This window comes from Buceros rhinoceros, unplaced genomic scaffold (assembly GCF_000710305.1).
Source record: "Buceros rhinoceros silvestris isolate BGI_N320 unplaced genomic scaffold, ASM71030v1 scaffold14633, whole genome shotgun sequence".
NCBI classification, from domain to species: domain Eukaryota; kingdom Metazoa; phylum Chordata; class Aves; order Bucerotiformes; family Bucerotidae; genus Buceros; species Buceros rhinoceros.
In genome coordinates, this window is record NW_010403145.1 from 26,854 (window position 1) to 42,501 (window position 15,648).

General features: G+C 45.3%; 1 protein-coding gene across 1 annotated transcript in view; it reads right to left on the reverse strand.

Annotated features, from left to right (window-relative positions):
* The window catches only part of TNNI3K (TNNI3 interacting kinase), a 59,122-nt gene that overhangs the window by 24,840 nt on the left and 18,634 nt on the right, over nucleotides 1-15,648 (reverse strand). The window contains exons 8-17 of the mRNA XM_010132903.1: nucleotides 10,889-11,033; nucleotides 10,692-10,796; nucleotides 9,945-10,039; nucleotides 9,211-9,360; nucleotides 7,990-8,076; nucleotides 6,754-6,810; nucleotides 5,608-5,700; nucleotides 5,464-5,521; nucleotides 5,156-5,350; nucleotides 4,714-4,818 (exon numbers count right to left, since the gene is read on the reverse strand). Coding sequence (XP_010131205.1) covers nucleotides 4,714-4,818; nucleotides 5,156-5,350; nucleotides 5,464-5,521; nucleotides 5,608-5,700; nucleotides 6,754-6,810; nucleotides 7,990-8,076; nucleotides 9,211-9,360; nucleotides 9,945-10,039; nucleotides 10,692-10,796; nucleotides 10,889-11,033 — 1,090 coding nt within the window. The remainder of the gene's footprint in view (nucleotides 1-4,713; nucleotides 4,819-5,155; nucleotides 5,351-5,463; nucleotides 5,522-5,607; nucleotides 5,701-6,753; nucleotides 6,811-7,989; nucleotides 8,077-9,210; nucleotides 9,361-9,944; nucleotides 10,040-10,691; nucleotides 10,797-10,888; nucleotides 11,034-15,648) is intronic.

Sequence of the window (15,648 nt, forward strand, 5' to 3'; positions counted from 1 at the left end):
TCAGAAATTAATTGTCGTTGCTAAGGCCACACACGGTTTGAAATGGTGAGACCAAGCATCATTCTCTCGGCAAAATCATGGAAGGAAAAAGATGAGAAAAGAATCTGAAGTGTGTCATCTTGGCTTTTACAAAAGCAAGGAGTTCTGCGGGCCTGCCGATGGAAGGGCAAGAGACAGGCAAAGCACATTCAGTGTGTGTCCCCTTCCTGGAGAACAGGGCCATGAAAAGATCCTTCTGCCTTTAACACACTGTGGGTGTAATGAAAGGCAACTGCTATTTTAAGATTTCAGAAGGGATTTTATAACAAAGAGGAGTTGCAGACACCATCCCCATTACGACCAGGCCTCCATCCTCTTTCATCTTCCTCCCTGAGGCAGCGCTCAGAAACTTTTCCAGATAGTTAGAGCCATCACATAAAGGTGAGTCGCTCAAAGGCTTGGCCCGACCGTGTTCAGCTGTTACGGCTTGAATTAAATTGATACTAAGACGGTCTCTTTTATTAAAGTGCTATAATCATCGTGGCTACAATCCCTCACCACAGTGTAGGTAGTAATAAGCTGATATGTGTCGCTGTTGCTGATAGCTGTCAGAACATCTTTTTCCAGAACTGGAAAGCAAAATAAAACTCCCAATTATTATCAAAACAGAAGGATAACCCCTTTTCAAGGTTAAGGACATGAAAGATTCATTTTCCTCTCTGTTCTGCCAAGCCATATTGCAGATTTATTTAATGCATTATGTGCATTGCATTAGATTTCAGAACTCACAAAGAGGGTTACAAAGAGGGTAAAAATTTAAGGTAAAAAAATTGAGACTCCCATGAAGCCCCTGGCAAAACTTAACACAGAATTTCACTCTTAGTCTTTCTCTTAAGTTGTTGTAAAGATTTTCATGTAGTAATTGTGCCTGTGGGCTGACTGGGACTCATGCTGAAAACCTGCTCTCCCACTAAAAAGTTTCAGAAGTTAAGCTACTCTCAGCACCAGACATCAACCCCTGATGTCCTTACAGCAAATTATCTTTTGACCCTCACAAATAAGAATGGGTAAAACTTCTGTGAGGCAATGATGTGCTTTTCAGCTCTCTAGTGAGATACCGGTTTGGGCTTTCTTTTGTGAAAAACATTATTTAAAATCCTTCATGCAGAACTCTTTTTCTATGAGCAGTGATGAGGCATAAAGCTGAACCACCAGCTTTGGGTCTTTGCTGCCCTAAACCAGTTACACAGACTGCAGCGTTCAGACCGGGGGCTCCTGGCTTGCACCGCGCCTGAGGCAGGAACTACAGCTCCATCAGAGCATCTCCCTCTGGGCTCCACAGTCTGGTGGTCCGAAAGGAGCCTGTGGAGGATGAAGGCACATGAAGGAGACTCGGTGAAGAAGTGGAGGATAGGCAAAGTCAGAGCTGGTGGGGTGAGAAAAGAGTAAGGAGGAGAACAAGAGGTGGTGGACATGGATCGTGTGCAATGGTGGGGAGAAACAAGGCAAGTACAATCACGGAAAAAAGAAAAATGGGGTAGTGAGAAGCCATTCTTCCAGCCTGTCTTTTTTGTAGGTCGATATGCAGGTTCCTTTCTGCACAGCAAATCCCAGTCACCCCACCTGACACTTCAACACAGGGACACTCACCAGGGTCTGGCCTCAACAGCTTTTTCCTGTAACGTTTCCAAAAGCCTTTAGGACTGGTGGGGGCATATTGGTCTCATCAACAGCTCTTTTTTTTAGAAAGAAAGGTTAATGTAAAAAAGCTCTGACCAGTGCCAAGCCTTTCCTCACAGTTTACTATACTGAGAGTTGTAATATTAATAGTTCCTCTTTGCTCTTAATCCAGACATTGTCGTACAAGATGGGTTAAGACAAATTTGCCAGAAGAGTTACAGTACTTGGTCAGAAACCATTATCCATCCTGACCTGGGCTGAAACTGGAGAATGAACGTCTGCCTCAGCGCTCAGGACTTGCAAGGGATGCCTGGCAGAAGCAGACAAGTTGACAGCCAAGGCAGAAGACTGTTCAAAGCAGTGCACAGCTACGCTGCGGGAGAGGGAAGCCCAGCCATCCCCAGGGCGAATGATGTGCCTCTTCATTGAAGGGCTTCATCACAAAAATCTCACGATTCAATACAGCTGGATGTTTCACCTGCCTTCATGGCACACCACTGGACTATTTTTCTCTGCTTACACCGAGGACTCAGTGCTTCCACTCAGATATCCCCAAAGAAATGGAGTGAGCCACACTCCTGCACTAGCTTATAGCTGTTAGAAATGATCCAAACAGAGATGCTTTTGTCTGTAACACACGGGCCAAACAAACCGAGAAACTGTCAGCTGGACTCAATGATTATGGGAAAATATTTAAAGTAAAAAAGAAAACACAAAGAAGCAGCAATGAAAGAAGGTGACAAGTGTTATTTGAAAGCACAGCACTATTCTGAAAGTAACCTGAGGGTTCTCAAAACTAAAAAAACCCCAGACAAACAGATTAAACAAGTGTTTGTGTCCATCCTTGCAGGACTGTAGAGAAAAGTATTTGCCTGTGTGGGAAATTCAGTCAGGGAGAGAAACCAATGAAATAAGCATTCAACATGTCATCATTTTGGATCTTAAAAAATCAGAAAGTCTTCATAATGACATCAGGGGTGAGCACACTTCACTGCGGAAAAATAGTGAGGCTGGGAGGCAGAACCGGAAGAAGCCTTAGTCCAGAGTATCAAAAGCTGACTTAACTCGGGACATGGCCCTGACGACTAGAAAAAGACAGTGTAAGGCACCAGTAACCCGCCAGGAAACCAGAGGCCAGACAGCTCGCGGGGGCAGCGTTGAAGCTGTGAGGGGATTCAGAGGTGCAGCAAAGCACCGCCTGGTCAGGGGGAACACCCTGCCCCACCGCTCCTGGGGATCCCCGTGGTCCCACTAGCCCTGGGGATCCCTGTGGTCCCATCGCTCCCAGGGATCTCTGTGGCAGCTGCTCCTGGGGATCCCTGCAGCCCCACTGCTCCTGGGGATCCCTGTGGCCCCACCAGTCCTGAGGATCCCCATGGCCCCACTGCTCCTGGGCATCCCTGGTGTCCCACCACTCCTGGGAATCCCTGTGACAGCTGCTCCTGAGGATACCTGCAGCCCCATTGATCCTGGGCATCCCTGTGATCCCACCAGCCCTGGGGATCCCTGTGGCAGCTGCTCCAGGGCAGGTGAGGTGCCTCAGAGCAGAGAGCGCGGGGCTGTTCAGGGAGCGCTCGCTGCCCCACCTTGGCTCTGCAGGCAAAGGTGGCAGCTGAGGGGTCTCTGCCCACCCGGCCGTGCTGCCAACAACCCCAGCACTGCTAGAGAGGTGGATTCCACGGGATCGGGCTGCGCTACAGCCTGTGCTGCAGGCAAGCATAGGGCACAACCCCAGTCAAGAACACACCATCTGTGCTTCCCCTTCTAGAGAATTCCCCTGAACTGCACAGACCTGGTTACTGCAAAGTTTTGCAGTCACTCCACTTGGTAATGAATTGTAATTAGTGTAAAACAGATTAGAAGAGGATTAAAATTGCACTTAAGTGTTTGACTGCCCTAACGACTCCTGCTAATTAACGGAACGGTTTCAACAAGTGATTTTTACGGACTGTTTCATTTTGTATTGACTCAGAACATATCGTGGAGCTTAGCCTCATTGGATAAAAAGTGGGGAACAGACATTGCTTGTCAACAAAACGTTACTTGTTCATATGAAGACGAAACATTTGATTTTTCCACTTCTGTATTTTGAAATTTGTTTGATAAGTAGATTTACATTTTAAAAACTTGGAATTTGAATTAGAATTAAAAAAAACTAGGAAGAATAGAAAAAATAATTTAAAATGTCAAAATGAATCGTTTCAAAGGGCTCTGAAATGTGGGCTCAGGCTTTCTCAGTGTGGGTTTTGAAAGTATTTAGTCAACCCAAAATGCATTTAAAATGCTCTTCCACACACAAATTTGGTGTAGCTCTGCTACAGTAAAATTGCAGAATACGGCTCATATTAATGTACTTTGATTAAGCCTCCATATAGTCCACACACCCGGATGAACACAAGCCATCAGCAGTATCCTTCTGAAGAGTGTCCATTCGTCAGCAACAGCCTCTCTGCGCATACAAATAAAGCAGCTGCCTATGTCGCTGGCGGCGGTGAAGAGCAGCCGTTTTTATGTGCTGGGAGCAGTTTGAACACGAGCAGACAGATGCACTCAGGCATTGAGGTAGACGAATAAAGCAAAGCGTGCTAAAATCTGCACTCAAAATATAAAGAAGAATTGTGCCAATATTACTAACCAAGGGCACATAAATCCCGGGAGATTGGCTTGAAGTGATACGGTTTGTAGAGTGCATTTTTCAGACTAAAATAAAGAATTGTGCAGGTTCTTCTGTGTTAGTGATCTGATTTTCTTCTTCAGACTGCAAAGATATTTTTTCTTTTGTAACCGCAAATAGAGTTATTCTTTCACTCAAAAACTAACTTCAAGAACCCATTTGTGAAAGGACCTTTTTGAACCCGAAGTTCTTGGGCACCGAGAGACAACTCCAGACACCATGATTACGTACACGCCTGCTGCGAGCCGCCTTCCTGCTCGCTGCACCAGTGTTGAGGTACCGCACAGCTACAAGAGCCTGCAGGTACAGGGGAGGCTGCAGAGCACTGCTGCCACTTCGAGGCTTCACATTCCCCCAGTTCTGAGAACAGAGAAACTTACCTGTTCAAATCACGGTGAATGATTGGTTGGGTGAGATTGTGGAGGTACTCCATGCCTTTGGCAACATCTACAGCGATGATTAATTTAGACTGCAGGTCAAGAGTTCTGTGTTTTGGGGGAAAAAAATACTGAAAGTTAATACACAGACAGAAATTGAGTGTAAATGATTCTTATCTGTAAATCATGGAACCTTTAAAATTGTTTTAAATACGAACTAATTATATGTAATCTACGTGATGTATATGCATATAATGTAAAATAATGACAGTTACAATTTTGTGATTACTCATTAATTTCCCTCATACACCCAATAATCTGAATCAAAGGTAGATTTTTCCTAGTGTATTCCTCTCTCTGTTGGTTTATGAATATTGACATCAGCATAGATTTACTAGCCTCCCACATCCCATGCCACGAGCCCGCGTGGAGAACGAGCAGATACCTCTTCTGTTCATGAAGCAGAGAGAAGAGCGATCCTCCAGAAATGTACTGAGTGACAATGGCAAACTGGCTGGGGTCATCCAGGCAAGCTCCCACAAACTGGATAACGCACGGGTGATTCAGGCGGCAGAGGATGGAAACTTCACGGCAGAACATGTCCACGTCTGATTTGGAGCAGTAGGTGTTGGCTCGATAGCTTAAAATTTACATGAGAAAAACAGGGAGGCAAAAATATAATAAAACCTGGGGTTTTGAATGCTTCATACCAGGTCATTAACTGAACAAGATGGAGAAGTCTGGTGAACTTACCGTTTGATTGCAACGATTTTGTTTCTGCATCGTCCCTTATATACTTTTCCAAAAGACCCTAAAACGGTTTACAGTAAATTAAGCACAAAGGGATTCATAATAACCGTCAGACATTTAAAACCGACGCATCCTTATTTCTGGTACCTGAGCCAATGATCTCATGGAACTCTATTTCAGAAAGCTGAAGATGGAAATGTGATGGCAAACCAGCTCGGAGAAGGAGAACATCTGCCTTTTCTGCAAAAGAAAACACTTGTCCTGCTGGTGAGCTGCGGGACAGAGCAGGGACAGGACACAACCCTTAACTGCACCAGCCCGATGCATGGTGAAAGCTGATGTTCCTCTTGGGAACCGGCTGATGCACGATGCTGCTCCCTCTCCTCTTGGGAACCAGCAAACCCCAGCAGCAGACACATGCTCGCTGAGCTACTGCTGCCTTGGGCTTCCGTGCGTGGCTGTAAACCTGATCCCTGATGAAGGGCAGACCACCGGTGGGCACCCGCCGTGCCGGTGTCGGGTGGTGGCTGCGAACGGTTCTTCAGAGAGTGCTCTACAGAGGACTAGTTCCCTTTTATCTGTGCAGCAAGTGCTCATGACTGGTGCAGGGGGTGCTGCTCCAGATCTGACTAGCTCTTCAGGGACACATGCAACCAAAATTTTGCAGCTCAATTTAGTTAGCAAACATCTCTACCTTGCTGATGATCTTAGTTTATTGCTATAAAGTTCATCGGAATATTTCTAAACACAGCATTTTGGTGCTGCTATGTAAAGGATGTAAGGATTTGATTATATCCAGAGGGCATATTTGAAGTGCCAAATGGAAAGCACCACTAAAATTGAAATATTTTAAAGTACAAATACTCATCTGAATGTTTTATCTATTTGTGTTCCAGATTAACACGAATTATTTTTGGACAGAATTTTTCTTGTAAAGGTAATCCAGGCATTTTACAGGGGAATTCAACACTGTATTTGTTTGTGTTCATGGATAAATGAGTATTTTATTAGTACTAATTCACATTTACATCCTTTTCTCCAAAGAAATAAAAATGCATCTATTTTTTAAAGTAAATGAAAATAAGATAAATGTAGGAATTATCAGTATGCAGAGCAGCAAAACTAAGTATATTGTTTCCTAAAATTATCCTGGAGAAATACAGCTGCTGCCTACACACATCATTACATTTCTGAATAAAGAAAATTCCAGGAGTAATGGATTTGGTGAGGGAAGTTTGGGCTGACCAACACCTCGGGTAAAAAGTCTGAGTTTTCCCTCCCCGCTGAAAATACCTTTAGTCATGTTTTTAATCTTTCCTAGCGGGGACGGAACTGACACGTAGGATCCATCTGAAATGGAAAGCAGAGTTACTGTTGTGGAAGCCCCTGTACGGGTACATTAGTGAGGCACCGATTACTTTGAGAACGAGTAGTAACAGGGTGAAAGCAGCAAAAGCCCCCAAACCCGTGTAGTTGTGTCGTTACACCGGCACATTTGGACAGGACTTCATACACAGCTTCACGGAACGCGGCAGAACGACTGTGGCCCTCGCTAGTGGCCAAGGTGGCCTTTGACATCGGTGGGATTTTTGGAGGAGCTCAGCCCAGATCTGCCGGTTCTGATCGCTGGGCTGTGAACGTTCTGCCCCGTGCAACCCACTGATGAGGTCACAGCTTGCTCCACATACCAAACATTCCGTCTCTTGTTTTTCTGCTTAAGCAGGAGCTGAGTTCTTCGATCAATCAGAATTAAAACAATCTATCTGGGAGTGTTAGTCTCTTGCCCCCAAAAATTCCCGACACATGCATAAACTTAGTCCCGTGAAGGTTTGCAAACACTTGAGAGACTCTGCTCCTAGAGCTGGAAGAGGTCAAATGGTGCAGGGAGCAGCCTGACCCAGCTGCTGGCTGCAGGGCTCCCCTGGCCCCACGGCAGGAGAGCACCGGACCCGGGCAAGCCGCAGTCTGGGACACGGGCACCCTCTCTGCAGGCAGCGTTCTCCACAAGCGCTCTGCTTGTCTAACTGCTGGCGATAACATTCCTCTTGGCACTTGTAATTTAGCTGACAATACAAATGAGTATTTTTGAGCAAAAAGTGTAATTAACTCTTCCCAAGGAGGAATTAGATGCCCAAAGACATTAAAAATGTGAAGAGGACTGTGTAGAGGAATGGAGCGAATGTCAGCAATCAAAGACATGTCAATCCAAAGAGAATGGCAAACAACACAAAGAGAGCGGCTGAACGAGGTAGTGAGGATGTTAAAGGGTAGGAGTGAGGATCACCAGGGACTGATCTTCGTCTCAGCTTTTAGCTTTTCTTTCTGGTGAGTAGTAAGATGTTACAACTTTATTTTTAGATGAAGGAAGACTTTTGACATGAACAGAGGGTACCTAGAAAAAAATGGTGATTCAAGACACTAATTTTCTTTGTGCCAGGCAGAACTGATCCAAAGCTCCCTGACATCAGCAGAACATTTCCAGAGACCAGACCCTCCAGTTAGAGAATAACATGGTTCCTCAGACCATACCTCCTCCGGGCTGTGAGTATTCATTACAGGGTGAGTCATCCTGAGGTCTCTTGTAATGCTTCAGGAGGGTCACAATGGCATCGTGACCTAAGAAAGAGAGAGGAAATACAAGAGTTTACACGTAAACTCAGTAGTCTTTTTTTTTTTTTAATTTGATTTATACAAAATCAGGGATTAAAAAAATGTACAGTGTGCCTATAAAACACATAAACAAAGATACAGCGGCACTAATCTGAAACCTGCTGTGATTCTTAACTACAGAAATTCAGGGAAACACCTGCCAATAAAAACAAGCATGTGATTTTCACGAGTCTACCTATTCCTAAACCATGATGTAGGGCATCAGAAAAAACCCTGCTACAGAAATCCCGCAATGGAAGTTGGCAACAGCCTTCAATAGGCCTGACAAGGAAAAGCAGTGCCTGACAACATTTCAGCTGTGGTGACCTAAACCGGACAAAACGCGCACCCCGCATTGCTGGAGGCAGTGGCTACACCCGCCTGTGTCCTTTGCCAGGAGCTAGAAGAAAGCAGCAGATGCACAACGTGCTCACTCACTCTCTCAGGTGTTCCATGCACAAAGTTCTGTTTGGCAACACTCAAAATTCTTCTCTAAACATTTCAAAGAAGAGTTTTCCCTCAGTCATTTTGTACAGAGTGTTTTGCCAGTATCAGGTTTTTGACAGGCCTTTGAAATCCATAGTTTGACTATAGTAGAGTCGTTCTCATCATCAATGGTGTGGCAACGCCTTTGGAGGAGGGATGAATGTCCCAGAAGTCATGCAGACAAGAACAGGACAGAAAAGGGACAAGGGACACATGGCTGCATGTGTAGGAGAGTACAACAGAAACCACGGAAAATGCCCTAGCTAGTCCGTATTTGCAATAATTTAGGATTACTGCCTGTGAAATGCCTGCTCGGTGGTAACATTAGAACTCAGGCACACACGGAGGGAGGATTAGCCTTTTCTGAGCAGGCTGTATGCTCTCAACTTCAGGAGGACATAAATACTCCTGTCCTTGAGTTTGTGCTGGATTCAGCTCATCTTTAACAGAGGAGATCAGAAAAAGGGCTGGTTTTTCTAACCCTTCGCACCAGGAGCTGGAGAGCAGATGGTGAGAGCTCTTAGTCTGCAGGGACCAAGGGGTTATTTTCTGGTGTTATCTCCTTCTTGTGCTGTTCCTATGGATTTTGTTGCAGAAACTAGAAAATTGAAATACCTTTCTCATAAGCCCACATCAAACAGGTCTGCTCATCCTTTTCTCCGCTGGACCTGCTGGGATCACAGGCTACCAGATTCATATCGGCGCCGTTATCCAGTAAGAACTGCACAAGTCGAATATGACCATGGTAGCAAGCACAGTGTAACCCTGGAACACCAGACGGGCGTGGTAAGCACAACTGTCAGAACATCATCACAGGACTTGCAGTAAATGGATTTCCTCGATGGAGGAATACATTGTCAAAAACTGCCTGGGGGAGAGGCGAAAATCAAACATGAATGCTGCAAGAACCCGTCTATTGCCTGCTGCACAGCGCCTCAGCGTCTGCTCTGCCACTGGCAAATCACACTTAACCACAGTGCGCGTGAGGAACAGTGAGCAGCAACACGGGCAGCTCTGGTTCTTGTGGCCTGCAGTAGGGACATGGCAGTGTCAGTCCCTTAGACGCTTTATCCTACACGCCTCGTCCCTGGCAGAATGGCACTCGTGCCCAGTTCTTACAACTGCTTAGGAGCAGTTTACACCAGGTTTTGTTACTCATGCACGAGCTGACGGGTCCTCTGTGCCTGTCTGCAGACCTATTCCAAACACGCTGAGGTCTGTCTGAAAGGAATCAGACGCTGGTCATCGGGTTGCCCTGGGATTCACCCTGGACATCCTGGTTGGGAATGGCCTCCAAGTGTTTTGGTGCTGGAACCTGCACGCACTCACAGTAAGGATGATGACGTTACCTGTGTGCCCATCCCTTCCCTGGTGATTGATGCTCACAACATTCTGATCCAGGAGGAATTTTACAAGCTCTATGTTCTTTCCGTATGTGCAAGCACTGCAAGAATCAAGGGAGAAGTGAGTGCTCTGTCCAAAACACATGAAGCCTTTTGTCCACTCTGGGTAGCCAGGCATTTGAAAAGGATTACACAGCGACAAAAAGGTAGTAGTAGCATAGAGGATCTTTAGAAATGTGCACGTGCATGATGAACCCACCAAAGCACGGCCATTTCTGTTGTGTCAGAAGCGTCCTAACTACTGTTGTAGAAATTAATTTTGCACCGCTATGCAAAGTTAATGCAGTCTGTTTGCAAAGTGCCTCTTAAATAACCCTTTACAAAGCCATAGCCTCGTGACCTGGCTGTGTCCTGCCCCCTCCTGTCTCACACAGACTGTCCAGGCTCCAGCGGGTTTCCAGGCAGAACAGGCTCTAAGCTCAGTTTCCCAAGCGGACAGCAAGAGGAACTGTGACTCATCCAGGTGCTGACAAACCCAGTGCCTTCCTCCCTCTCATGCTCTCTATCCCCATTCACCGGCTGGTTCTACCCCTCGCTTCCTGCTCTGTCCTATATCTCAAGGAACAAACTCAGGGCCCACGAGGAGCTCACTGGTTGCTTTGCTCCTCTCCCCTGAGACACCGGTCCCCTTGGGTGCGGCGCTGTGTGCGTGCAGGTGGAGCCCCACTGATGATGGTGTTTCAAACAGCTCACCTGTGGAAAGCCGTTTCGCTGAATATATTTTCTTTAGTGAGACTTTCTGTTCCCGAGAGCTGAATTATTTCCTTGACAACTTCAAACTTTCCGTTGTAACACGCGCTGGAAGATGAAGTCAGCAAAGAGTCGTTAACAACACCAGCTTTGTAACGAGGCCCAGACCAGGTAAAGCAGAGCTGCTCTGCACCACTCACAGATGTAGCGGGGTGTCTCCATAGATGTTCACCACGTGGGGCTGAACTTCGAAGCTGCTCTGCAGTAAGAACTTTACGATCTCATGGTGTCCAAACCGACAACAGAAGTGCAGCGGAACATGATCTTCGTTGTCCTGAGCATTCACTGCCAGAAAGAGACCAGAGAAAGGATTTTATACCTCTTATAGCTTGTTTTGGGTTTTAGTAACGCTTTTCCTGTTGTGCCTATGTTTTGAAACCTCCTGCTAAATGATTTATGGTCCAATTTTTTAAAATTGCAATTCCTGTGAGCTTTCCTGTATCAAAACCACTAGTGCCGTCTGTAGTACACTGTCGAGAGGATTTCCTGGACTTGGGGTATAGTCACTTCCTTCCAGAAGCAGATGTATCAAATGGTTGGATGTAACTTTCCATGAATGACCCACGAGTTACACGTGATCCTTAGCAAAAGCAATTGCTGCCAGGATATTACAATGTGGAGCAAAAGTAAGGGATGTTATTACTCTGTGTAAGAAAGTAAGTCCTTCCAAATGCATGGAAAAATAGTTATTGATTACAAACACTAGGAAGAAAATAGGAAAATTATATAGTCGATTTTAAGGTTTATGTCAGCTTCCTTGAATAGCAGGATCAAAGACTCTTGATATAGCTACGCAGTGACAGAAAAGAAATAAAGAAAAAAAAGAAGTAAACACACCAAGGACACATTTGTCACACTCACTATTAAAATGTAAACACATAAAGGGCAAGAAAAGGATAATCATTCAAACGTCTGAATTCCCAGTGTTTTCATTTTGCTCCACGTCTCCTTTCACCTGCAGTGATGATTACGTGTGTGCTTCACATGGTTAAGATGCTGGGACTGTTCTTTGACATAACATGAGACTACGGAAAAGAACAGGCAAAATTAGAGACATATTATATTATTGTCAGGCAGGAATGGTGTTTACCTCTGTTCACTCACTTGTGAAACAAACTATGTGTGATACAAGGCATGTTTTGCCCTGTTTAACAGATCTGCCCTTCCAGCACTTCATGTCACAAGGTGATGCAAGTGTATGTTGCACATAAAAATATATACAGTCCAAGTGCTGACTGCTGACACTAACACTAACCCTACATCAGAATGATTCTGTGTTAGAACAACATCAGCCCAGCAGTTCAGGAGAACAGTTACTATCGAGATAATAGTTATTATCAAGTGAGCAGTGTGAGACTGCGGCTGCACGTGTACTAACAACGCAAACGTGACTGGGAACCCTTCTGGCACTGAGGCCACGTGTGACAGAACTGCTGGTACCTACTGACAGGAGCAAATGATTCTCAGGGCGGCTGCATGCAGCCTGTTTTCCATCCCTGGAAGACCTTTGACCCACAGGAGGGAATTGCTGGTCACCCTGGACCACAGCCATGGCCAGCAGCCTTCTGCCTGTTCACAGGACGGACAACCACGTTCTGGCACCTGGGGATGCCTGTGGTGGGGGTGGACGTGCTGGCTCTTCCTTAACCTAGCAAGGAGGGAGCAAAGGGGAGATGGGGCAAGGCTCTAGGCTGAGCTCTCCATTGGCAGAGACATACAAATACTGCTTTCCTTACCCAAAAGGGTCTTCACTCAGGTGTGAATGAGAGCCTGTATTCCTGTCACTCTTAGTGTATTTACTGCTGGGTATATATTGCTGATAGAATGATAAGTCCAGTCTTTATGCAGCATTTAGTTTTCAGTCCCACCTAACGCCAAACCTTCCAGACAGTTTACAAGAGATTAATGAGCTACTAAGGAGTACTCTGCCCGTTCGCGGTGCCCAGACACATCCCACACAGGCTTTTCAGCACAGCTCTGACAAACATCACCGGAACAACTCCTTCCTACAGCTGAGCCTCCTTGGGACGGAGGGTAAATGAAACGCACTCTGAGGTTCTGTCTTCTCTTAATTTTCTGTCAGTGTAAAGAATAATGAAAATTAAAATAAATCCCTGTTGCAAAGTCTTTCTGGAGTAAAGCTGAGTGCTCAGAGGAATGGGCAGCCCTTTAGAGTGAGCTGAACCTGGACCTCACTGATGTCTAGTGACAGATAGGTACACAGACAAATTCCATTTCAGGCCAAAACAAAAGAGAAAAAGGAATTCCTGTATACCATATATTAAGCCTGTGGCCTGCAAGCCTCATCACGGGCTCCCCCTAACCTTCCTGGCAGCCTTATGTTAAAACGAGTAAAGAAAACTACACTGTTCTATTTCTCTATTCTAAAATAATTCTTCACTTTACAGACTCATGTGACACATTAGACTTTGTTTTTTACTACAATGTGATACCAGACACAGATTCATTCTGAACTGCAATAAATAAGAAAGAGGGGAATAAATGTAAAAATTTGACATTAATAAGTATCAGCATTTTGGAATATGCACCCACGGAATGGCCTGAAGGCCATCAGGGGTCTCAGGGCCAAGGGTTCTTACAACAAGGTGTAAAGAGCAGGGAAGAAAACATATATCCTCTTTTTTTACGCGATTGGAAATGCTGTCTAACACTTACAAGCCTTTTCCTTTGCCTCTGTAGAGAGGCACATGGGATGACATAACACAACACGGGACGGTGGGTTTTGTTTTCAGTGATAGCTTTTTGATTGCTGAATGAAACTACACAGGTAACATTCGGACAATCTAAATTCCCACTTCTTCTTTAAACCCCCCACCTCTCACTTGCCCATTCCTTTTTCTGCTGAGTGTGGGGACACCAGCAGAAGCATGGCCACACACTCAGGCCAGATGATAACACAACAACAGGCAAACCCCACAGTTTTTTATTGTCAAGAATGAATGAAAAAATATAAAGTGATACTTTGTACCCAAATTGTTGCTACATTCTACCATTTGGATATTCTGAAGTATAAAGCTGAATTTCCTGACAGAATAAGTAATGCAAATTGGTTGCAAAAAAACCTCTAGGAGTTTGGAGGTGTGAAAAAGGAAGGAAGGAAATAGAAGTTGCTAAAAACAGAAATGAGAAACACCAGGCTAAAACAGCCTGTAGAAGCCTCAAGATAGTGAAGACACTTTCGGTGAGAGCAGCTTGTAACGGCATGTTGGTCTGCGAGATATGTTAATGATCTCAAAATGGATCTGGAGCCTGAAGGAATCTGATCGATACCTCAAGAAATGTGCTTGTCAGACCTTATGTGATTTCTGAAAACATGCAGAATTTGCTTAGTCCCTCCCTCGGGTGTTTATGTTCAAACAAATGATGGGATTAGCATCTGGAGAACTGGCTGTACTGGTAACATACTGGTTTGCTAGACATGTAAGCTGTGAACATTTGTGGTGATAGACATGTGGGCAGGACATTTCTTTTGTATGCTTTTCCTATATGTTGTGGTTGGGTTGGAGGAGAACTTTGGCTGTCGTGCGACTGCAGACGTTGCTGTGTCTCAGCAGTGTCCTGACCTTTTCAGGCTGATACAGCGGTCATTGTTTCTCTTCAGTTGCCGTGGGCCCAGAGCAAGCGGGTCAGCGAGTTGGTCAGATTATGTTAAAAGAAATAGTTTGAGTTTATGACACCAATTACTGGTCTGCACAGAATATTGCCAAAATGTCTTCAGGTTACCTCAGCAATTACTTTCGTTCCCAGGCATTTAGGAGATGTGCCTCCACCGCTGTATTTATACCGAATTTCAAATTGTGCTGCTCTGTGGGCAAAAGTCTTCCCACTTCCAGTCTCCTCGCAGTGCTGAACATCCTGAGTTTAAAGAATCTGAACGGTGTCCTGAGTTGTTCTCCTTTTGGAATAAACCATCTGACGGTGAACCACCAACTGCCTTGCCCAGGTGAGAGAACACCTCTTCTTTCCCCGCTTTGTTATAATTACATCAGTTCTGTGCTCACACTCCGAGAACTCGCTACCGGAAGAAGCCCTTACAGATCTGAGTCATACTGTTGCCTTCCACACTTTTTACTGCATGAGTAGGGTGTGTGCCCAGTAGGCGAAGCTCGCGGAGAACATGGCAAATTTGTACTGCTAAAATCTCTCAAAGAGGAGGAAACTGGGGAGAACACAGTCTTCGTGCCTCTACCAGAGTGGGAGCAGGGGTTTGCTTTTGACACCACTGTGCCTACTGCACCAGGAAGAATCCTCATGGGCTCTTGTCCCTGCTGTTACACTTGTTGAGGCATGACAGTGCTTTACAGAGCCAGCACCCAGGACCTTAGGCTTGAGAATACAGAGTTTGTGCAAACGGACCACTCAAGTGTCCTCTCCTGACACCAGCTTGCTAGTGTCAGTGGGACATTGGACCAGGTGAGATGAGGAAAGAACGGAGCCTGGTGATTTCACATGCTTTTCCCATGTGAGTGTGTACAGCATCCCTTTTTCAGCTTCCCCTGCCACGCTCTATTGTTTTAAACTCATGGGTAGCTGTGTGCATCGACTGGAGCCGGGCACCAGATGGGACACTAGATTGAGAAGCAGCAACTGAAGAACTTTTTGTTCTTTCTATAACATGCAGGACTCCTGCAGCAAATGCTTTCCTTTGTTTGTTGGTTTGTTTCCTGTTTTTACAGTTCTGCTTTCCCAACATCAAACTGTGATACCCCTAGGCAAAATCCCAACCCCACTAAAATTAACGGAAGTTTTGTCACGGACTTCAAGGGGACCAAGATTTTCCCTTGTCTAGTGTGGACATCAGTTAAAAAGAGTGATGATGTAACACATCTTCGGCTGAAGAACAGCGTTTTGCAAGTAATGTACTGTTCTTTTTCAAAAA